Genomic DNA, 23,074 nt, shown 5'->3' with positions numbered 1-23,074 from the left:
CACGCTGAAATTCCTAGGTGTTTGTACATGACCTGGACGCGTCAACATTTTACTGTCATTTGTCTAAGCGCCGGCGTTTCCAGCGCTTTCAGCGTCTACCGCAAAACCAGTTTACTGTGAACCTGAATACAGTACGGCTAACACTGTCGTGATGACGAATTATAATAGACATTACCTTTCCTCCCCGGTCGTCTATAAAACATTTGGGTCCATCAACCTTCGTCAACTGCATATAACACCCGTACGAGACTTAACTTTCTTATTAACAAATCCGAGAAAGATAACTATTATTATACCTATGGTATTACAGAATTTGTTTGTTGTGCAAGAGCGTAGAAAAGTGGGCCAGTGATATCCACTGACACAATACGTCACATATTTTATACTCGCTCGCATAGAAACAAAAACTTTATGAAACCAAGAGAACGACTGGGCGTAAAAAACGAGCGTCTCAAGAAAAACCGAGAGGAGCACTGCGCCTCATGGGGTCGAACAATACAACTGGTTATTGAACTAAACTGGCGTATCACCGGCGTAAAGAACGAGATAGGAAACACGAAAATGACATGAAGTACGCTTGCCGCGTCTTGGAGATGTAGAACCAGTACGCCACCTCCCCCCCCCCCCCGCCCCCAGTTTTTTTTTTTTTTCTGTCTTCTTTTGTGCTCCGATCTGCTCGATGCTAACGCGTTCATTATCAGTATAGCTAGTACGGAGCTGCCTCTTTGACGTCTCAATGCCACCGCACCGCACGTTGTACGCTGGTTAAAAGACAGTAATTGCTCGGCCTTCCTACCTAATATACCAAAAAGCGATACTATGGCGTACTTATCTCCTTAACGCAACGAGTTCCTGCACACCCTGCGCTGCAAAAATCGATTTTTTTTTTTTTTGCTGTTTGTCCCATATCTACCTCCAATATTAGAGGGTCCTTGTACTCACCGATAAAGTATGTTTACACTTCTACGACTCAAAATAGTCATAACGAACTTCCTTCACTGCAGGGCCCGAGAACTCTCTAAAATTCGTCTTGGAGGGTATGTTCTCGATAAATCATGGGAAATAAAACTGTAAGAATGTATAGCCGCATTTTGCGAACGACGGGACGCGTTTGCTAGCGCCAAGATGTAAGAAAGAAGCGGACAGAAGAAGAAATGCTCCGTCTGGTTGAATCTTTCCTGTCTCCTGGCGCTGGCCAACGCTCCTCGGACTCCAACCGCAACGGCGACAAGGTTCACAGTGCCCGAAAAAATCTGCAAGCCGGAGCAAGTGATGGAACAGAACGAGGTGGGCGGTCTCCCCGCCGTCATACTCACGCTGACGCATTGGAGCGCCAGCTCGCTCCAGCCCGATGGCATCTCTCCGGAGGCGACGAGAAGCGCTTCCCACTCTGAACAGCGGCCGCTGACTCACAATCAGGGGGCGAGGTCGCCGCTGCAGCTCACGAGGTGGTCGAAGCACGCCGGAAGGCGGTTGGACCGCGGGGAGCCATCGGCTCGCACGACGGCGACCAGCAGGAGAGGCCCGAAGACAGGCAGGCGGGCCCGCTCGGACGCCGCCGATTTCGCCACCACCAGGGCGGCACGCACCACATCATCGGCCGAAGGGAAAGGGGCACCGCATAACCGAAGGCCAGACTGACCCACACAAACCACCGCCGATGCCTCCGAGCAGAGCACTGGGTAAACGGACACCGGGCGCGAGCACCACAGAGCCACGAGTGGACGGCCACTGGCGACGCGCGCACGCCGCTCACGTACAAAACAGAAGGCACGGGAACACGCTCGCCGCCGCCGCCGCCGCAGCAGCAGCAAAACGGGCGCCGATTGGGGAAGCCAACACTGGGCGCTGCCGTCGCCGCCGCGATGCGCGCGTACTACTACGACTACGTCGAGCGTGGCTACGCCGATGAGTGGAGAGGCGTCTACAGGCACACACGCCGCCCGTTTCGCCGGGGCCGCCGCAGCCGCGCGCGTGCGTTCGCACACCCGCGTGCGCGTTGCGTGTGCAGGGACGCGCCGCCACGCGCCGCCACTTGCCGGACTAAGGACACAGAGCGAGGGAGGAGGACGAACACGACGTAAAGCGGGAGAGTGAGCGCGCTCACAAATCGATCGACGCTCGTAAGGAACCCGCGCGTAGTGCGTGGGCTGTCCGCACCATCTGGAGGAGACGTCTGAAAGGACGCGGACAGCCCGATGCCTTGGCGTCGTTACGGCGGCGCTCGAGGTGACAAGGGGAAAACCGCGACAGAGCTTCAACGACGCAGACGTCGGCTTCACCTCTCCTTTTGGGGGAATGAGGTTCACTCCGTCAACTACAGCCTCTACGCGGTCTTAGTACAAACTTGAGCGAATCATGCTGAAATTTTGAAATATTCACTTTTAACATTCGTTCGGCTATGCGTGGCCATTCCTCGGCGACGAAATAACGCTACTGCGGTGTAACATCAGAATTGGTCAGCTCAATCATCGATGGATAACCAACCATCCCGCAGCCGTCAGCATCTCGATTTCTACGGAGGCGAACTCGCCCAGCGGGGGGCGAAGATGTTCGCGCGCGAATCGTCGCCGGCGCCGCCGCTGCTTTTGTTTTCACAACGCAGCACGCGCGCACGAACAGAGCTCGTTCTCAAGAACGGGGCCACGCGTAGCCGTTCGTTCACCTCGCGGGGCGGCGCAAAACGTCCTGTCTCGTATGCGCCGTAACACCTTTCCCGCGTTTTGATAGGGTCTGATGCAGCAATCTCGCAATCACGCTCACACTGCATGTGAAGGCGCTGCGGCGCGATACGCTGCGTGCCGCCGGTGTAGCGTTGCAACTTTCAACGCGCGAATTGCGCAGCCATACGGAATTGCTAAGTCTACGTAAGAGTAAATTGCGCCGTCATGTTACTCATGTAGAGCGCCTTCCTCGCGGAATGCTAAATCTCAAAAGTGGCAGCACCGAGTTCTAAACTACTTACCCCTATTTTATGGCACACATACACATACGAGCAAGCAATGTGGGCCACAAGGTCCCTCAACGGTGAGATGAATTAAAGGTACGAATGTACGCAAAAAGAAAAATATATATTTTGCTCTGTTCACTGCACTGCCTGCGCGCGTACGCATGTGTGAATATCTCCTCGTAGCGTGGTAACTCAAATTCTAGAGGGCTTGTTTTCGATAGCGGCTGACATGCCTTCATTATATATAACTACTTTAGCACACTGTCAATGCAGCGTTCTTGATTCCAAACATAAAGGACGGAGGGAATTGAAGAAGCGCGCTTCTCCTCACAAGGTCTCATTATGTGGGGAAGCAAGCTTTAAAGGCATTACCCACGTACGTGCAGACGCGTATTCAATATAGTACTAATGCTGAGATGGTTGGTTGATTGCTAAAGGCGCGTTCAACAGCTGAGCTTAGGATGGAGGCAAGAGGAAGCGCCCTTGTACTCTTTATTTACAGTCCTTACAGTGCCCGTAGGACATTACGTGTAAGGGGAATAAAAACCTTCAAAACAGAAGGAATACATATACATAACAAGACGCAGATTGATAACAGTTCACAGAACTTCAGAGAACAATAAAAGATAGTTAATAATAACAATGGGTAAAAACGCATTCACAAAAAGTTCAATATCAATGACCAAAGACAGAAATAGAAGAAATAAACGAGCACAATCTCTCACCAGGTTCACTAAGATCATTCTGAATTTTCTCCCTTTTGTTCCTTGTATGCAGTAAAGTTGATAAGCTCACCTTAACCATATACTCAGAACCGTGCGGTGGGCGAGTCTCCCTCATGGTGTGTGACACCGTAAAGCTTTCGATTACGCATGTACACAAAGTCGTGAGCAATATGCGAGGGAACAGCGAATTAGCTTTCAAACAATGATTGCTCGCGAACTATGTATATATTAACATATTATTTCTTAACAATTGTTTTTCCCACTAAACATTTAGTCTCTAAAAACGTTTAGGCGGGCGCATCGCTCGAGGGGGTACAGTCTTCCTGTATATTGCTACCAACCCGTCGTGGTGGCGTAGCGGCTTTGGAGATGCGTTGCTAAGCCCGAGGCCATGTGATCAAATCCCGGCCGCAGAGGCCGAATTTCAATGGGGCGAAATGCAAAAATATCTGTGTACCGCGCACGAGTGTACATTTAAGAACCTTAGGTGGTAAAAATGATTCCGAAGTCGCCCCACTTCCCCGCCCCCCGCCGTATGTACTCCAATCCATTTTTATTCTTCTGTAAATTTCATTGGCATGATCAGGGTCCCCTGTGAGTAAATGACTCAGATAAAGCCTCTGGAGCCTTTCTGGCGATCCTGAATCCTTGTTGCCTTGCCAGGCTATTGAACACTATCTTTGTCTTCTGCGTGTTAACCTTCAATCCCACTTTTACACTTTCTCGGTTAAGGTCCTCAATCCTTTGTTGTAATTCGTCTCCACTGTTGCTGAACAGGACAATGTCATCCGCAAACCGAAGTTGCTGAGATATTCTCCGTTGATCCTTACCCGTAATCTTCCCAGTCTAATAGCTTGACTACTTCTAAGCATGCAGTGATTAGCATTAGAGAGATTGCGGCTCCTTGCCTCACCTCTTCCTTGGTAGGTAACTTTCTACTTTCCTTGTGAAGAACCAACGTAGCTGTTGAATCTTTGTATTTATTTCTCAAGATATTCACGTGCACCTCCTGTACCCCTTGATTACGCAATGCCTCTGTGACTGCTGGTACCTCAACTGAATCAAATGCCTTTTCATGATCATTGAAAGCCCTATAGCGAGGTTGATTATACTCCACAGATTTCTCAATTACCTGATTCATGACATGGATGTCATCGATTGCAGAATATTCCTTCCTAAAGCCAGCCTGTTTGTTCTCTTGGTTGACTGGAGCCAAGTGTTTCACTGATTCTATTGGAAATTATCTTGATGAATATTTTATAGAATACAGAAGGCAAGCTAATGGGCCTATAATTCTCAAATTCTTCTACCTCTTCATTCTTATGGATTAGTATAATGTTGGCATTCTTCCAGCTCCCTGGTATACACGAAGTCTTGAGGCATTGCGTATAAACAACCACAAGCTTTTTAAGCAAGACATCGCCTCCATCCGTGATTAAATAGACTGCTATTCTTTCTTCTTTTCTCCGGGTCCTGTTTCGCAACGCCCTTCTAACTGCATCGCAATTTATAGAAGAAGCCCCTGTATCATGTTCGCCCCTACTTCGAATGAAGTTAGCGTGGCTGCTCCGCCAATACCGCGATCTCATTATGGTGCACGCCGTAGCGGGGGTCTCCGGATTAATTTTGAATATCTCAGTTTCATTAATGTGCACCTAAATCTAAGTATACAGCCTCCTTCCTTTTGTTTTTCATTTCGCCCCTGTCGAAATAAGGCCGCCGCGGCCGAGTACCATTGCCGCTAAGCCACCGCGGCGGCTGATGACGCATATACTTCGAACGACAGAAAGCTGAGCTAGTTGGTAAGAATTCATTCTGCAAAAAAAGAAGTGAGGCGTGCAGACAGGACACAACAGTAGAGAAGTGGACAACACGAACACAAGTGGGGTCGGGCATGACATAGATGATAGCTGGCGCATGCCGTCGTCCAACTTATCCACGCTGAGGACGTTGTTGAAGGGAAAGAGTGCTTCTCATCGAGAACGAGGAATATGGGTTTATTCATAGTATCTACATAAGGTCGTTGCAGTTCATCAGTCTAGCATGACTGCGAGAGAAAGCACACAGCAGCCGCACAACAGCTGCTTATAAACACTCTGTCCTCCCTGGATCTCTAGCTCAGGGAAAAACGGCAGTTCATCGCCAATTCGTAGCGTCCAACGTCATCGTAGTCGACCCGCCTTTTAGGGGGAGAGTTACACACACTTCCACACAGGTTTTACTAACCACGCCGAGGTGAGTGGGTTCTTAGAGACAAAGGGCTTGGCCCGGGCAGGCGCCTCTTCATGCCAGTGTAGGCCCCGCAGACAATGGCCATCGCGTCCGTCCATGACTTCTAAGGCCCGTGAGACGGCCGCGCAAAATATCTTCCAGGGGCTCCCCTGCTTCAAACAGCGGACACGGCGAATCCACGAACAATGCTTGGTCCGCCGCACGAGTTTAGTCATAGCGGCGTCGAGGCGGTGTTGACGCGGCACATCGCAGTTCCTACGAAACGAGTCACCGCGGCAGGTGGTGAAGGCTTCCATGGTCGCTTCGGGGAAGCTCGCCACGCTCGCAGCTGCAGCTGGCTGAGAAAACATTGCATGTCGGCACCTCTGCAGGCCGTTCCTAAGAATACGCGGAATATTTAGCATATTTAGGTATATTTAATGCCTGTACGGCCTTGAGAGTAAATAAATGAAATGAAATGAAATATTGCCCATAGCCTGCAAAACGAAAGCAGTTGCAGAAGTGGGCTTCACCTTACATGACCTGCTACCGCGGTGAAGCAAGCTTTAAAGGTGGTCACCACATACGTGCAGACATAATGAAATAAGTGTCAAAAGCTTGCAAACGCAATTTTAAAATAGCAACAAGGCTTCCTACAGCTTACCGCACGGATTGGTCGGTGTTATTTGGATCTGACTGCTGGTACGATCTGTTGGGAACTCGGCGCTGACGCCCGTGGTTGTACCTGGGTCGCAAGCCCCAAGGGTAGCGTTGGCCTGGCGGCCTGGGGTACAACTGCAAGCATCCGAAGGTCCCGGCAAAGCATGAGTCGACAGGTAACAACGAAACAACTTGTTTATTTTAACATCGCAAAGAGTTGGCGGTCAGGTTTGACCGAAGTAGAGAGACGGGAGAGCACTTCACTCAACGGAAGAAATCGGAGCCCTCCTCTGGCGTCCGGGGGCAGCTGTTTTTATACTCTCGCAGTTGAGGGCAAGAAGGAACCCCTCAAAAGACGAGCACGTGAATGTACAATGGGCTAATGGTGACGCACACTGTCGTAGCGATGCCGTAGCACCATGTCGTGGCGCTGCGCACGATCTCGTAGCACCTGGTCGTGGCGCTGCGCAGCACACTGTCGTGGCGCTGCCGGTCGGACACAATGACTGTAACGAGAAGATGGTCCCTGCTTTGGCATCGCCTGTTTCGGGCACAATGACTGGAACGAGATCCCTGCTTTGGCATCGCCTGTTTCGGGCCCAATAACTGGAAGGAGATCCCTGCTTTGGCCTCGCCTGTTTCGGGCACAATGACTGGAACGAAATCCCTAGGCGGTCGCATCGCCGCAGACGCGCCTGGAAACACCTGGCGATGAGTGTTGCGGTGACGACGATCGGGCCAAAATGTCCGCCGCCCCGCCGCCGTCGCGCCGGCAAAACCACGTGTCGCAGGCGAAACGCAACAGACCGCCCCGCCGGGGAAAGGAGATCCCGATGGACAGGGGACTGCATCCGCTGTCCGGAGGGATGTCGCTCGATGATGCTCATAACCGAAGTCGGGCGTCCCTTGACGTTTCTTGAGCGCAGCGCACAGAGAAGGCCTCGTTCTCTCGTTCAGGTTCGCACGGGACACTGCAAAGTGACTTCGGGAGAGTTCACATTTTTGTTCTCGTTCCCGGCAAGCGTTAGAACTACGCTGAAAACTCAACCGCTCAGTCAGCAAGCACGGCACAACCCTCACTAAGCCCTGCCAGGCTCTTTCCCCTTTTTATACCACTGCCTAGTTCCTTACAGTAGTCTAGCATCACTCAGAACGCGTCCACAAATTGAAAAATTGCACTAGAAAGCATATCATCACTTTGAAACACTAAACAAAAGCAATATGTTAAAAAAAATCCTGCCTCAGGAAGAAAAACATCAGTAACAAACAATTTTGAGGCTGATTCCTACGTTAGGGGCTTCGACTTAAGCCATCGGCGTTACCGTTGAGACTCCCCTTTTTGTAACGCACCTCAAAGGAATATTGTTGTAAAGCGAGGCTCCAGCGCAGGAGGCGGCCATTTTTGGGAGAGATGGTCTGCAGCCATTGGAGAGGGCAGTGATCTGTCTCAATGATAAACCTCGAGCCGGCTAGATAGCATGACAATTTCTGAACGGCCCACACGAGACATGCACACTCTTTCTCGGTGGCGCTATACGCCTGCTCACGACTGGTCAGCTTACGACTAGCATACAGGACGGGGTGTTCTACTTCTCCATTTTCCCGTTGGCACAGTACAACGCCCATGCCTCGCTCACTAGCATCGCACTGAACAATGAACCCTTTTGTATAGTCTGGCGATCGTAGCACAGGCTGGCTTGTTAGGGCACTCTTTAGGGCGCTAAAAGCTCTTTCCTTTGTCTCGTCCCAGACGACTGTTTGAGGCTCTGTCTTTCTTAGAGCATCCGTCAGGGGAGCCGCGATATCAGAGTACCTAGGGATGTACCTCTGATAGTAGCCGGCGACACCTAAGAACGACCGAATATCGGTCTTTGTGCGCGGTTGCGGAAAGTCTCGCACAGCGGCCACTTTTATTTCAGAGGGGCGGCGACGACCCTGACCAATCACGTGACCGAGGTAGACAACCTCGGCCTGTGCTAACTGGCACTTAGGAGCCTTTACTGTCAAGCCTGCTTCGCGCAGGCGGGTTAGCACTGCCCGCAAGTGTGTCATATGCTCAGACCAGGATGCGGAGAATATCGCTACGTCGTCTAGATACGGTAAAGCGAATTCTTGCTGTCCCCGCAACACTTTATCCATGAGGCTTGAAAAACAGTATGGCGCGTTCTTCAAACCAAAACTCAACACTTTAGGACGGAATGTTCCCATTGGTGAAATGAACGCCGCATACCTACTAGCCTCTTCTGTAAGTGGAACCTGCCAATAACCCCTGACAAGATCTAGGGTGGAAATAAACTGAGCGCTACTAACTTTCTCAAGGCGCTCCTCGATGTTAGGGATCGGATAAATTTGATCCTTAGTGATGGAATTAAGCCTGCGGTAGTCGACGCAAGGACGAGGTTCCTTGCCCGGTACCTCAACTAAAATCAAAGGGGAGGTATAATCACTCTCACCTGCCTCAATAACACCGAGCTGTAGCATTTTCTTTACCTCAGCCTCCATAATATCGCTCTGGCGGGGTGACACCCGATACGCCTTGGATCGTACTGGCTCTGTGGAGGTAAGTTCTATATCATGAGTAAGTACAGAAGTCCTACCAGGCCTCTCAGAGAACAGACCTTGAAACTCTTGTAATAGCTGGTGTAGTTCGGTTTTCTGCTCAGGCGACAGCGGTGCTTTACTGATAAGGTCACTAATGACTTGACCGGTGTCTTCCCTGTTCGTCACTGAGCCTAGTCCCGGAAGCTCGACCGGAAGCTCTTCAGGAACGTTTACCATCATGCACACCACTGCTTCCCTTTGTCTATAAGGTTTGAGCAGATTACAGTGGTAAACTTGCTGTGCTTTCCGCTTTCCTGGCAGACTTACCACGTAGTTAACGTCCGACAGTTTCTGAACAATTCGCGCTGGGCCCTCCCACTGCACGTCTAGTTTGTTGTTTAGCGATGTGCGCAATATCATGACCTCATCGCCAACCTCAAAACGACGGGCCCTGGCTGTCCGATCATAATAAACCTTGGCCCTCTGCTGGGCCTTTGTCATTGCTTCACCTGACAACTCCTGTGCCCTTCTTAAGCGTTCGAGGAGCTTAAGCACGTACTCCACCACGACTGGGTCGTCGCCCCTACCTTCCCATGATTCTCGAAGCATGCGAAGCGGAGATCGAAGCGAGCGACCGTACACCAGTTCAGCTGGCGAAAACCCCGTAGCCGCATGCGGCGCGGTCCTTAAAGCAAACATCACCCCAGGCAGACACAGCTCCCAGTCAGTTTGATGTTCAAAACACAAGGCTCTCAACACGCGCTTCATGACGGAGTGGAGCTTCTCAACGGAATTCGACTGTGGGTGGTACACTGAGCTGTGTAGCAGCTTTACCCCACACCTTTCGAGAAAAGTTGTCGTCAAAGCGCTAGTAAACACTGTGCCCTGATCTGATTGAATTTCTGCAGGAAAACCAACTCGCGCAAATATGGACAGTAGTGCATTAACTATCTCAACTGAGCTGAGTTCTTTAAGCGGCACTGCTTCAGGGAACTTTGTCGCTGGGCAGATCAGAGTCAAAATGTGTCTGTACCCCGTGGCTGTTACCGGCAGAGGTCCCACTGTATCAATAACGAGCCGTCTAAAAGGCTCCGTAATGATAGGTACCAATTTCAACGGCGCCCTCGATTTGTCCCCTGGTTTGCCCACCCGCTGACAAGTGTCACATGTCCTCACGAAATGGTCTGCGTCCCGAAAACACCCTGGCCAATAGTACTCTTGCAAGAGACGGTCCTTAGTTTTCTTAACTCCTAGGTGTCCGGACCACGAACCCCCATGTGACAAGCGCAACAGATCCTGACGATAGCATTGAGGCACGACCAGCTGATCGAACTCCACTCCTCGGCGGTCTAGATACTTCCGGTACAGGACTCCACCTCTTTCCACAAAACGCGCAGTTTTCCTGGCGATACCTTCTTTGACATTGCAGCGCACGTTTTCCAGGCTGCCATCCTTTTTTTGCTCGGCTATCAAAGCCGTCCGGCTGACTTTTAGCAACCTATCAAGTCCGTCTGACGTAGGCGCGATGAGCAAATCAGTAGATAGCTCTTCTAACTTTCCCGCGTCGGGATTTTCCTCTCCAGTATCTGGCGCCTTCAACGCTACAGACTCAATTTTATTCTGTTCGGGCGTGCTCTGAATATCAGCTTGCTGCGCCTCTGACCCTTTTTCGTTGTTTGATAACGTCGGCCCCGCAACTACCGCCTTTGCAGCGAGCTCCCGAACCTTCGATCTGGTTAAGGCCTGAACACTAGCTTCACCAAACAAAAGCCCCTTCTCGCGCAGGAGGTGATCGGACCTGTTTGAAAATAGGTACGGGTACTGGGGTGGCAGCATAGATGACACTGCCGCCTCCGTCTCAAGCGCTCCGAAAGGTCCTTCAATAAGCACTTTTGCTACCGGCAGACACACGCTATGAGCTTCCACGGCTTGCTTGATCCACGCGCACTCGCCCGTGAACATATGGGGTTCTACGTAAGACGGGTGAACTACATCCATCGTAGCTGCGGAATCGCGAAGCACTCGGCACTCTTTCCCGTTTACGAGGAGGTCTCGCATGTAAGGCTCAAGAAGCTTCATGTTCTCGTCAGTGCTGCCTATTGAAAAAAACACAACTTTTGGTGTTGTTTCCGGACACTGCGCCGAAAAGTGACCCGGCTTCTGGCACGTATAACAAACGCCCGCTCGCCTCATCTCGAACCGCTTTCTGCGTTCGGCTTCGGCTGCCGTCTCTTTACGTTTGGTCGGATTGCTTTCACTCGCATCCTCACTACGCGTGTCCCCCTTAAATCTCATGGGCGTGAACCTTGGCCTCTCAGACTTGGAGCCAAATTCACCCTTTTGACCGTCCTTAGCTCCGCGAGCTCGACGCGTCACAAACTCCTCGGCTAGCTCAGCGGCTCTAGCCACCGTACTCACGTCTGGCCTATCCAAGACCCAGTATCGCACGTTCTCCGGTAACCGACTATAAAACTGTTCTAGCCCGAAACACTGCAGAACTTTATCGTGGTCACCAAACGCTTTCTCTTCTTTGAGCCACTCCTGCATGTTCGACATAAGCCTATACGCAAACTCTGTATATGACTCACTTCTGCCTTTCTCATTTTCCCGAAACTTCCGACGGAACGCTTCCGCAGACAGCCGGTACTTTTTTAGCAGACTCGATTTTACTTTGTCGAAATCCTCTGCTTCCTCTCTATCCAAGCGAGCGACTACGTCGGCCGCCTCGCCGGGTAACAAAGTGAGCAAGCGCTGTGGCCACGTTTCCCGAGAGAACCCCTGCTTCTCGCACGTTCGCTCAAAGTTAACCAGGAACAAACCAATGTCCTCTCCAAGCTTAAACGGCCGCATCAGGTCAGTCATTTTGAACAATACTCGTTCTCCTGCACCGTGTGCCTGACTTCCATTACGAGCGCGTTCCATCTCTACCTCGAGACGCTTCATTTCCAAAGCGTGTTCGCGCTCTTCTTTTTCTTTCTGCTCTTTAAGTTCGCGCTCCTGTCTTTTTGACCTCTCCTCAATAGTCTCAAGGCATTCCGACAGCTCGTCATCCTCAGCCTCTAACTCAAGAATAGCCGTTATCAGTTCCGGTTTTCTTAGTTTGTCTGAGACATCCAGACCCAACTCTCTTGCAAGCTCCAACAATTTCGGTTTGCGCAACGACTTCAAATCCATGGCTGCTCTGAATGCTGCTTTCTCTACTGCTTACTATTGTCTTGCCGCAAACTAACCCGGCAGCAACGACAACCACAATTACCAGCTCTGTTTCTGACACTAACAAAAAGCCTGGCAACGCTCAGAAGAAGAAAGTCCCGCACTCACCAAACCTCGCAGGCAGGAATTCCGCGCAGTCGTTCCGCTGCAGGCAACCAGTCGTCACACAGGGCTCGTTGCACTGCTCCCGGATCGTCGTTGAGCTGCTCAGCATACTGTCAACTGCATCTCTTTGCTGCTGGCCTCCGTTGTCGTGATCTCGCCGCTGGCAGACAGTTGTTTGAAGTCGTAGGCGATCTCACCGCTGGCAACCAGTTATTTGGATCTGACTGCTGGTACGATCTGTTGGGAACTCGGCGCTGACGCCCGTGGTTGTACCTGGGTCGCAAGCCCCAAGGGTAGCGTTGGCCTGGCGGCCTGGGGTACAACTGCAAGCATCCGAAGGTCCCGGCAAAGCATGAGTCGACAGGTAACAACGAAACAACTTGTTTATTTTAACATCGCAAAGAGTTGGCGGTCAGGTTTGACCGAAGTAGAGAGACGGGAGAGCACTTCACTCAACGGAAGAAATCGGAGCCCTCCTCTGGCGTCCGGGGGCAGCTGTTTTTATACTCTCGCAGTTGAGGGCAAGAAGGAACCCCTCAAAAGACGAGCACGTGAATGTACAATGGGCTAATGGTGACGCACACTGTCGTAGCGATGCCGTAGCACCATGTCGTGGCGCTGCGCACGATCTCGTAGCACCTGGTCGTGGCGCTGCGCAGCACACTGTCGTGGCGCTGCCGGTCGGACACAATGACTGTAACGAGAAGATGGTCCCTGCTTTGGCATCGCCTGTTTCGGGCACAATGACTGGAACGAGATCCCTGCTTTGGCATCGCCTGTTTCGGGCCCAATAACTGGAAGGAGATCCCTGCTTTGGCCTCGCCTGTTTCGGGCACAATGACTGGAACGAAATCCCTAGGCGGTCGCATCGCCGCAGACGCGCCTGGAAACACCTGGCGATGAGTGTTGCGGTGACGACGATCGGGCCAAAATGTCCGCCGCCCCGCCGCCGTCGCGCCGGCAAAACCACGTGTCGCAGGCGAAACGCAACAGTGTGCGCGCCTTATAACGGCCCGATTTCACAGTGTCATTGTCACGCAAATCCCTTTCGCGCTACTCAGCAGCGATGAGAGAACAGGTAGCCAGCACAAGACGCAGGAAAAGTGACGTCTCCAGTTTCATTACTTCTTTCGAATGAACACCCTTGATTTGTTATGCGACACCACTGTTCGCATTATCGCTTTAAGAGCGTATTTGTAATCTCTACGAGATTATTTTGTCGCGTATTTTGTTATTATGTTATTTTGACGCGTATGTGAAAATGCAACTTTGCTGTATGTACCACATATTCAAAAGCCAACGAGTAGCCGGCGCTGTATTTGTGAGCCAATATCTCGTTATATGTGTGGCAATAAAAAAAAGGCATCCGTATGATATTGTGCACTCATGAAATAAGTTTTAATGCAAATAAAATAAAGTGCGTGGTTGGGGAGAAGTGCGCGTCTACGGAACACAAACTCCTTTATACAGCTTCCTGATGCCTTGCTTTCATCAATCGCTACGCTACAGCTGCGGTCGAAAGCCTCTACAACGAAATGACCTGCATATATAACTAAGGATTCCATATGTACCAGCCAAATTCCTATTTCTGGTAAGTATTGCGGACACTTACGGCGAAGGTCTTTACAACAAACATCCATGCACAACAAAGGAATGCAGACGTCCCTGGCGGCGCTGATTTGTTGCTTTACAACGGACGCACGTGGTGGCGCCCCCAGTGCATTGCGCAGCCGCCAATGAACCAAGGTGCACATAGCGCGCTCCGGTCTACACCCCAACAAAGACAAGGAAAATGCAGTAATCCTCGATGCCATCTAAGTTTGGTTGGAGTCGCACATTCGGACGAACGCAGTGAGGAGCAGAAAATTAGCGAGAGTTATTAAGTATATCTTGAATTCATTTGTTAAGCAACGATTTTTGTAGTAGTAGTAGTAGTAGTAGTAGTAGTAGTAGTAGTAGTTGATGTTGTTGTTGTTGTTGTTGAATGCGTTTATCTTGCTCTATTGTGAGCGGTGCGGTGTGCGACTTTATTAAAACCAGGTAACCCGTATAACGAATGTGTTCAGAGGTTCCAAGCGCTTCGTTACAAGGCGTTTGGCTGTTATATGAGAGAACTGCATAACGTCGGTCACGCGTGAGGGGCAGGTAATCTTATATTGTAAATCGCGGTGCTATGGAAATGCTGCTTACAAGAACGCCTACCGCTGTTGATAGAGGTAAACAAGCTTGAAGGTTAACGGTCCTCTCCCCCGAAGTGATAGGTAATACCTTGACTTAGCCGGGTGCAATAACCGCGCAGAAAGTATACGGCTCCTTAATAGCGCGGTGCTGGAACCGAGACATCCTATCTATGCAAATAACTCGCGTGTACCTCGGACGTAGACGAAGTCGCGAGTTGGGTCTTAGGCAAATGCCACTAGATCAAACAGCTACACTTACTTTCCGCTTTGGAAGGCAGTCGAACATGAAAAGAGCAAACAACCTCCTTCAAGAACAGGATGCCGACCGCTTGAGTGCTTTCTTTGTCTTGGCAGTAGGGGAAGATTAAGAGCAGTATTAGCTTCTCTAAACTTTGTGAACATTCTTTTTTTACTTACTTAACTCATAATATAATTTTCCCGGCTGAAACAGGTAACCATCAAACGCGTATGAGATGCATAAAATTTGAGTAACTTCTAAGAAAGCAACTCGCGATCAGTCGCACATTAGAGACTAAGCCGAGAACTAAGCTCTAGTGGACTCTTGTTTCTTTAGACGTCCCTACAGGAAATAAACAGCGTTGCTTTAGGTTTCTGAAACAAAAGTTCAAACACCGCCGGGTACTGGTCGGCAAGGAGAAGGAAGGCTGAGGCCACGACCTAGTTGCTAGTAGTTGTCATTTAGTCTGTAAGAACCACGAACCTATCGTCAGCACTTCCAGGATGCGGTGGCACTGAGGAACTCGTTGTGTGCGCACCAGTGCAGTGCACAGCGACAGTAGCATTGCAGCAGCGGCGTGTCAGCGACGGACGCGCTTGGCGACAGGCGAACGCAAAAGCAGGGTCAGATAAAACCAAGGAAGCAAAGAAGAAGAAGAAGGAAAAGAAGAAAGTCCCCCCCAAAAAAGCGAGGAAGAGGAAAGTTCTTTCACGTTCGCCACGAAATCTCGAACATGCCAACGCGACGAAGCAGCTCACGTTCCAGACACAAGGGCAGATGAGACAAGCAGAGAGAGAGAGAGCACGCACGCGGAACAAAAGAGCGAAAACTGTGCCGCCGCGCTGGCGACAGCGAAAGCGCGACAAATGTCCCGGAGCTCGTACCGCTTGTACTCCCGGCGACATCTTATGCTTCGTTGTCTTCCCTCCTTCCTCTGCGTACGCTTACAGAGTCCACATTCTTGCGGCTACGCCAGAATGATGTCTGGCGCGTCGACAGTAAAAACGCGAATAGTCCAGCGCGCCCAAAAGACACAGCACAGGCCGAGAGAACGGAGGTCGATGGGAAGGAAAAGAAGAGGAAGAAAAGCAAGTGCGCCGCTCCAGATTCAGAATACTCAGCAAAGCCAACGCACTAGTTTTGTTGTATGGGCAGGCAAGACAAATGAAAGGTCGATGCAAGGACAGCACACAATGACGGCCCGCGTCGCTGAAGCGCTTTCTAGTCTCCTACTGCCCGTTTTGGGATCTGAGGCGGTAATCTGTGCGAGTCAAAGCAGTTCAAAGGCTTCAGTGAACAACTAGGTCACCAGAAATTAAGCGCATAAACGCAGGGAGCGTTTGATGAGATCGTGCGATCCTCACCGACTCGCTGTGGTAACAAAAGGTCGCTTCGAAGGAGCTGCCACATAATTCGGCCCCTTCGGTGCGCGAACAATGAACTGATGCACTCTCGCCGTTCTAGAGAATCTAACTCCTTTCAAACGGCCTGTTGCCATTTTGAAAGCCTTTCACTGTGAAGTGGAAATCATCATTCTTGCGCTGCAGCGCTAAGTTCACGGGTTCGCGCATGCAAAGCCGCGTGTCTTACAGAAGCGTAATCGCACAGCAAGATAGTATGTGCACGTTTATTATTATTATTAAAGAGCTCTAGTGACGGCCCAAAATGTGATTGAACTTTCGTGTTGGTTTCATATCGGCATTATAGGAGGTGTCCCGTGCCACTTTTGAAATCCCCACCCCCCACCCCCCAACGAGATCATAGAACTTATGTTCATCTACTGCCTTTTTGCTGATGATAAAATACAGATTTTGCGTGCCGCTTGAAGTCGACTTGAACAGATAGCGTTGACGGAAGAAAATATACTGGAACCATGGACTCAACCATAACCCGAATAGAAGGGCAATGTAGCGTTAGTGCACTTTTTACGAAGAGGACTAGTCCTTTCGACCGCTTTTTTAATGCGCGAGGAATTGTGTTGCGTGTGCCCACACATCACTTATTGTCGAAAATTCAGCCGAAAAAAAAAAACCCCCTTCTGGACTAAACTGTAACTGAAGAGGGTGGAAGGGGACAGCAACGCTTTTACAGAGGATGGCGAAATCAACAACCTGACTGGATGCTTTAAGTATGTCCGCGTCACAAGAAAGGCATATGGTAGAGAGAGAGCGGGGTTAACCAGATTATTATTATTATTATTATTATTATTATTATTATTATTATTATTATTATTATTATTATTATTATACCAGCGGGTTGTTCCTAGAGAGGCTAATCAAATTGATTAATTGATTAATTAATTGATTGATTGATTGATTGATTTTACGCATGATTATTTACTATCTAGAACATCTATGAGATCATTCTTTATGCAGCACTCGGTCGGTACAAAGAACGAAGGCACGCTAACGAAATTTCTAAACCGAAGTAAGTTACGGCAAAAGCTCTGGCCGCTGAGTGCCATAGAAACAGTGAAAGTAGCACAAATAGGTTTGGAAGCATGTGACATTAAAACCTGTATTAGCACGTGGACACCGATCCGCGTGGTTTGAGCTACTAGGCCAGACCCAAGATTAGTTCGTTTGAAAGGTCCTACTGGAAATACAACCATATGTTTTCTATGGCGGTGCAATCTAGACTGCTTCGTTGAATTATTTGCCGTCGAGGCGACCACAGCTCCCGACGTAGGCATGCAGGGTCCGTCACACACATAACTTAGCCATAAAGTTTAGCCACGACAAGCTCAAGCATGTAAGGTGCGTCAAAAATTCAGGAAACATTTATAAAGACGACTTGACGCGTCCGAATGCTGGTGCATGAGCGATGGGAGCATCTATGCTGGCGTGTGCTGCCTGCTCAAAGGACGGTGGCGCCATCTGTATCCACGCGGTGTCTGTTGCCTTTTCTTTTTTCTGCCGTAGCAGACGGCGCAACCGTTCCGGTGCAGTGACATTGCGAGCTGCCTGTGCGCGACCGCAGGCTCAGCCTTCATCCCTCGATGTCAAGAACCAATCTCAAAAAGACCGCGAGATAACACCCGAACTTTGCTGCCAAGGTGAGATAAGGCGTAGTGAAAGCATACAACACCATCCACTACCCGTGAAGAGGGCGAACGGGTTATAAATAGGGTTCTTCTTTTATAGCAACCATTGGGTTCTATTTTTGGACCCCAAAAAGAACTTTCGAGAAGCGGATTAAACACGATTTCTGCGCGAATTTCCCTCTTTTGTAAATGATAAGTAGTAGAAGCGTTACAAAACTAATGAACACTATCCATTCATTGAGAGCAAGTGGGTGAGTATATATATATTATTATTATTATTATTATTATTATTATTATTATTATTATTATTATTATTATTATTATTACATGTCTCGTTCTCGCTTAGCAATCAAGCAGGAACAGTACGGTATATTACATTCAGCGTTATCCCGGCCATCAGTGAACAAAACCTTGCTTTTTCTTCTTTCTTTCTTTGTGATAGCCAAGTTTAAGTGAATACGAAAATGGCACACTGCATCGCATTGATCGCAGGTAGCATAATGTAAACAACGGTAATGCCCTAGTAAGCAAATTAACGCAACGCTGACGATGTGTATTGCGAACGGTAGCTGTGACGTTGAGACGATGTTTACCTAACAAGCTTACGTTCAAAGAATGGTGACTAATTTGTATTGTTCGTATTCCGCTATTTTGTTGTAAGAGACCCAATTAAAACAGGACAACAGACAAGGACGATAAGACCGCCAGGTTTAAGATAGACACAGAAATGCTACCAATGCATGTGTTATATTTACGTGACCAAGCGCTTGTAACATAAGGGGGAAAAAATACCCACCGCGGTTGCTTAGTGGCTATGGTGTTGGGCTGCTAAGCACGAAGTCGTGGGATCAAATCCCGGCCACAACAGCTGCATTTCGATGGGGGCGAAATGCGAAAACACCCGAGTGTTTAGATTTATGTGCACGTTAAAGAACCCCAGGTGATCCAAATTATCTGAGTCCCTCCACTACGGCGTGGCTCATAAAAGAGATCGTGGTTTTGGCACGTAAAACCGCATAATCTAATCAAAAGGAAAACCATCCCTCCGAAGCACGCCCTTGTGGACTGATCCTTGTACTTTCTTCTTGCGTTAAAAATGTGCGGAGAACAATGCAATAAACGGATCGCCAAACCCGCACCTGTTTGTTGTTAACGTGAATTTCTTTTAAAATAATGCGTGACAACGAAGATTTGCAGAGATGAGTTCGTCACAATTTTCAATTACATGTTGACGTGAGTGATTTCGCTTGTTTACGTAGAACGTTTGTGTCTGAAAGAAGGTCATTGCTTCCTTTAATTGTTTTTATAATTCAACCAGAAAAATCCCTAAGTATACTGCCGGGCAACAAAGCCCCGGTTTTCCTCTAAACAGAGCACCCGGTTTTTACCTCCCAAATTTCGAATATATATATATATATATATATATATATATATATATATATATATATATATATATATATATATATATAGAGAGAGAGAGAGAGAGAGAGAGAGAGAGAGAGAGAATTCGACGAGAACGAAGGACCCTAGTTATAAACAGCTACTCGTTTGGCCTTATACGTGGGTCAAACTCCGCTATGCCGCAATGACATATATCAGTTGCATCCGGGAGTCAGCAAAAAAGACCGAGAAAAACTGTTTCTACGATAAAAATATTAGCTCGCTCATTTGTTCAATGATTCAACTCAATGTGGCACGTCAAAGTAATGTCACGTGCGAGGCGGACCCTTTCATGTAAGGAACGAGTGCTCCAAGCAGGCTAAGCACCGATGTGGCTATTACATATATAGCAACCTTTCATGAGGTTACATGATTTAGGGGCGCAAACAGGCAACAAACGAAGCGACGCAGTACAGCAGAGGGTCCATGGCGTCACGGTTCACGCAGTATTCATAGCATATAGTATTAAGCCGCCACTGTTCAAGTTTGTCGCCAAGCCTTCAAGGCTAGACACATTATGCGTCTAATTATGGGTGTTTTATAAATACCAAACACATTAAGGAGAGAGCCCTGAATGCCGATCGGTAATTACACACGATGACGCAAAAGGACGCCAAATACCGGGCAACCGCACACCACACAGCAAACAGAAGAGGCAAGTGCCAAGTTATTCGTCAAATTTGCGCGGCTGTCGTTTCCAACAGCTGCCTCAAAGGCGCCAGCAGTGAAAACGGAGAGGAAGGCGGCAGCTGGCTCGCGATCGTTGCAATTATACAGCACACAGGCAAATGCGCTCGTGAGAGCGTCAGACAACACGAGCGCCAATGTCCCACGCCCGAAGCAGCGCACGCGTTTCCCAGTCAAACTCCTTCCAAGCTGCCCCGGTCGAGCCCCTCGGACTTCATCGAGGAAGGGAGCACAGCCGGAGCCGGGGCCTGGAAGTAAGCCAACGCTGGTCGCGTTACAAAAGAGCGCGAGATCTCGGCGCTCACGCCGCAATTACGGCACTTTCCCCTTGGACGCGACACCCCAAGCGAGACGGCCGGGCCGCGTATGTGGGGCAAGGAGCGCGTGCTCACACACGCACGCACGCACGCACACACACACACGCACACACACACACGCACACACATTCACTCACTCGCTCAAGCACAGCAACACCCGCACACAAACGCGCGCGCGCACACCCACACACACACACACGTGCAAACACAACCTAGTGCACGTAAGCATGCACAAAGGGAGAAAGAAATAAGTGTGTATGTGTGTGTGGAGGGGGGAGGATGTAATGCGCCAAGAAGGCCGCAGGGGACTCTGGCGGGGTCACCGCGGGGCTACGGAGCCTGTCGCCTCGGGCGACGGCCAGAACGCAAGCTCTGATCCGCGCACATACGAGATGCAGAACGGTGCGCGCATATACGCGCCGACGCAGCGACGCGTACGGCTCGTGCGCAAGACGGCGAAGGCCGCGGCGGGTCGCATAACAGGCGAACGAGGGTTATTTGCAACCCGCGATAAGAGCATGCGTCCATTAGACGCCAGGCGGCCTGCCACTGAGGAGAGAACGCCGGGGCAAGGCCGGAATAAAGAGCTCAGCGCCCGAGGTGTTGTTACGTGTGCCGCTGCCATCAAGTGCGTCTGCAGAGAGCTCAGCGCTCGCGCGTTGGGAACACCTGCCTGGAAAAGGAGCGCGCGACCGTTTAAGCACCGAGGAAGCGGCCGAGCAGGCTGTGCCTACAAAAATAACGCGCAGTATGCGTTGAAGACAAAGAGCACCGCACGAAGAGCAGCCATTGCATTCCTGTGCCCCCTCAAAGAAGGACGAAGCCACGCAGGGACATCCACAGGACACGCAAAGCGTTACACGTGCGCTCCTGTCGAAATGCAGCTGCACAGCAAACGGAAGGAGTGCAAACGACTCTCTAGACCTCAATCTTTCCACTGTAACCCACGCATGACAGAGCAGAACAGATTCTTCAAACAAATGTGGAAGAAGGAAACGGATGGATGCTGGGAAGTGGGACGGAACGCGTTTAGGAGCGGTATACACTGCTTAAGCTTGCCCGTTACACTAGAATAGTAAGAATTACAGTATCTAGGCACGGATGAAGATGATAGCAAGGGCGAAATATAAACAAGAGGTGCGTGTTCAGTTTCAGTAAAACAAAGAGTAATTCAAGAGTCGAGCGGATAAGAACTTGCCCCATACTAGTAATATTGCTACGGAACAGTATTTGCGATGACAAAGAGGCGAGCAGGGTGAAGACGACGACGACGATTAGAGGCTAGCGCGGGCTGTTGCCTCTTCGCCAAGTGCAGCGTATTTCCTTGTAAATATACTTTACTGCGTCTGCACTTTGTTTCGTCAATCGGGAACCACCACGACAATGGTCAATTTTCAGTGACTCAAAGGCAGCCCTACAATCTGTGCTATCAGCTCTGCGTCGCGGGCCATTCGAACAGCTCGTGCTCGATATTAGATGCCTACTCCATACATCACATGAGAAAGGACATCACGTGACGTTTCAGTGGCTGCCAAGTCACTGCGGCGTCATAGGAAATGAAGACGCCGATAAAGCCGCTCGGACAGCTCTTGAAGAATCACAGGAAGAGGCCATACCACTTTCACAGTCCGACGCAGCCAGCATACTTCGAGTGCTTGCACGGGAGATCACGCTCTCTCTATGGTGCACACCAAGCAGCCAGACCAACCGGAGCAATCGTCAACACGACCTGCCCTCCTTGATGCATCTCTGTATGCCAACTGGACTCCGCCGAAGTGAGGCCACCCTTTTATCGCTTATGGCTAGGGGTGGCCTTCACGAAATCTTACTCGTTGCGCATTGGAATGGCCGACAACGCTCTCTGCAATGCCTGTGTTTGCGAGGAGACGCTGGAACACATTCTGTGCGACTGTCCTGAATATAATGTTCAGAGACAGTCCATGGCGTCCGTTCTAGCGCACCTTGACAATAGACCATTGTCAGTTGCAACCATTTTCACATATCACCGACAGAAGACATCGCAGCTGAAGGCGACGAAGGGACTACTTCGGTTTATGAAGGAGACGGGCTTGGACAAGCGGCTGTGACAGTGATGTCACGTACCGCGCAAGAGTGACAGACTGTAACCAACGATGTGAGTGCCGTGTTATGTGCTCTCTATCTCTTCTCCCCATCATTCATCCCCCCATCCCGCTCCCATGTGTAGGGTAGCAAACCGGTTAGGCGAAACTGGTTAACCTCCCTGCCTTCCTTCTCCACTTTTTCCTTCCTTCCTTCCTTACTGCATCTGCGTCTTCCTACGTAACAATATGAATTTATTTACTTAAGGAGATATTAGTCATTCAGCGCATCTCAAAGGTGAAACACGTACTCGGAGACAAAAGAACTACACGGGCAAGCCAGGCGAGCCGTCAATCATCATAGGTCTAGGAAAGCAAGAGAAAGCAAAACTTGTCGATTCTCAATTGTGACATCAAGCACGCAGTCGGTGTGGGCATCGACGTAACTGCCGCTCGTGTATTGGACACGGACGTTTTAAGTCAAGCCGCCGTATAACATACACTGCCACTGCGCCCGACCCAGAAGAGCTTCCACTCGTGACAACATTTTAGTCACTCCACGCGACAACGAACCGACGCACGGGTGTCACTCTGCGAAAGAAGGGCGCTCGAGAGTCGTTGATCCGAGTATCTCTCTCTCCTTCGCCAGTAGGCGCATGGCAGCACGAATCAAGGATGCTTGTAGGCAGCATCTTCAAGCTTTT

General features: G+C 49.9%; 1 protein-coding gene across 4 annotated transcripts in view; it reads right to left on the bottom strand.

Annotated features, from left to right (window-relative positions):
• CdGAPr (GTPase-activating protein CdGAPr) overlaps positions 1-23,074 on the bottom strand; it is a 317,407-nt gene that overhangs the window by 205,523 nt on the left and 88,810 nt on the right. The window contains exon 1 of one of the 4 annotated variants that reach the window (XM_075692466.1): positions 1,317-1,709. The exons of the other annotated variants lie outside the window; for them this stretch is intronic. Within the exon in view, the coding sequence (XP_075548581.1) occupies positions 1,317-1,358 (42 nt within the window). The 5' untranslated portion in view covers positions 1,359-1,709. Of the gene's footprint in view, positions 1-1,316; positions 1,710-23,074 lie in introns of those variants that run through there. 4 annotated transcript variants of the gene reach the window in all.

This window comes from Dermacentor variabilis, chromosome 5 (genome assembly GCF_050947875.1).
Source record: "Dermacentor variabilis isolate Ectoservices chromosome 5, ASM5094787v1, whole genome shotgun sequence".
NCBI lineage: Eukaryota > Metazoa > Arthropoda > Arachnida > Ixodida > Ixodidae > Dermacentor > Dermacentor variabilis.
This window is presented reverse-complemented; position numbering and strand designations above follow the sequence as displayed.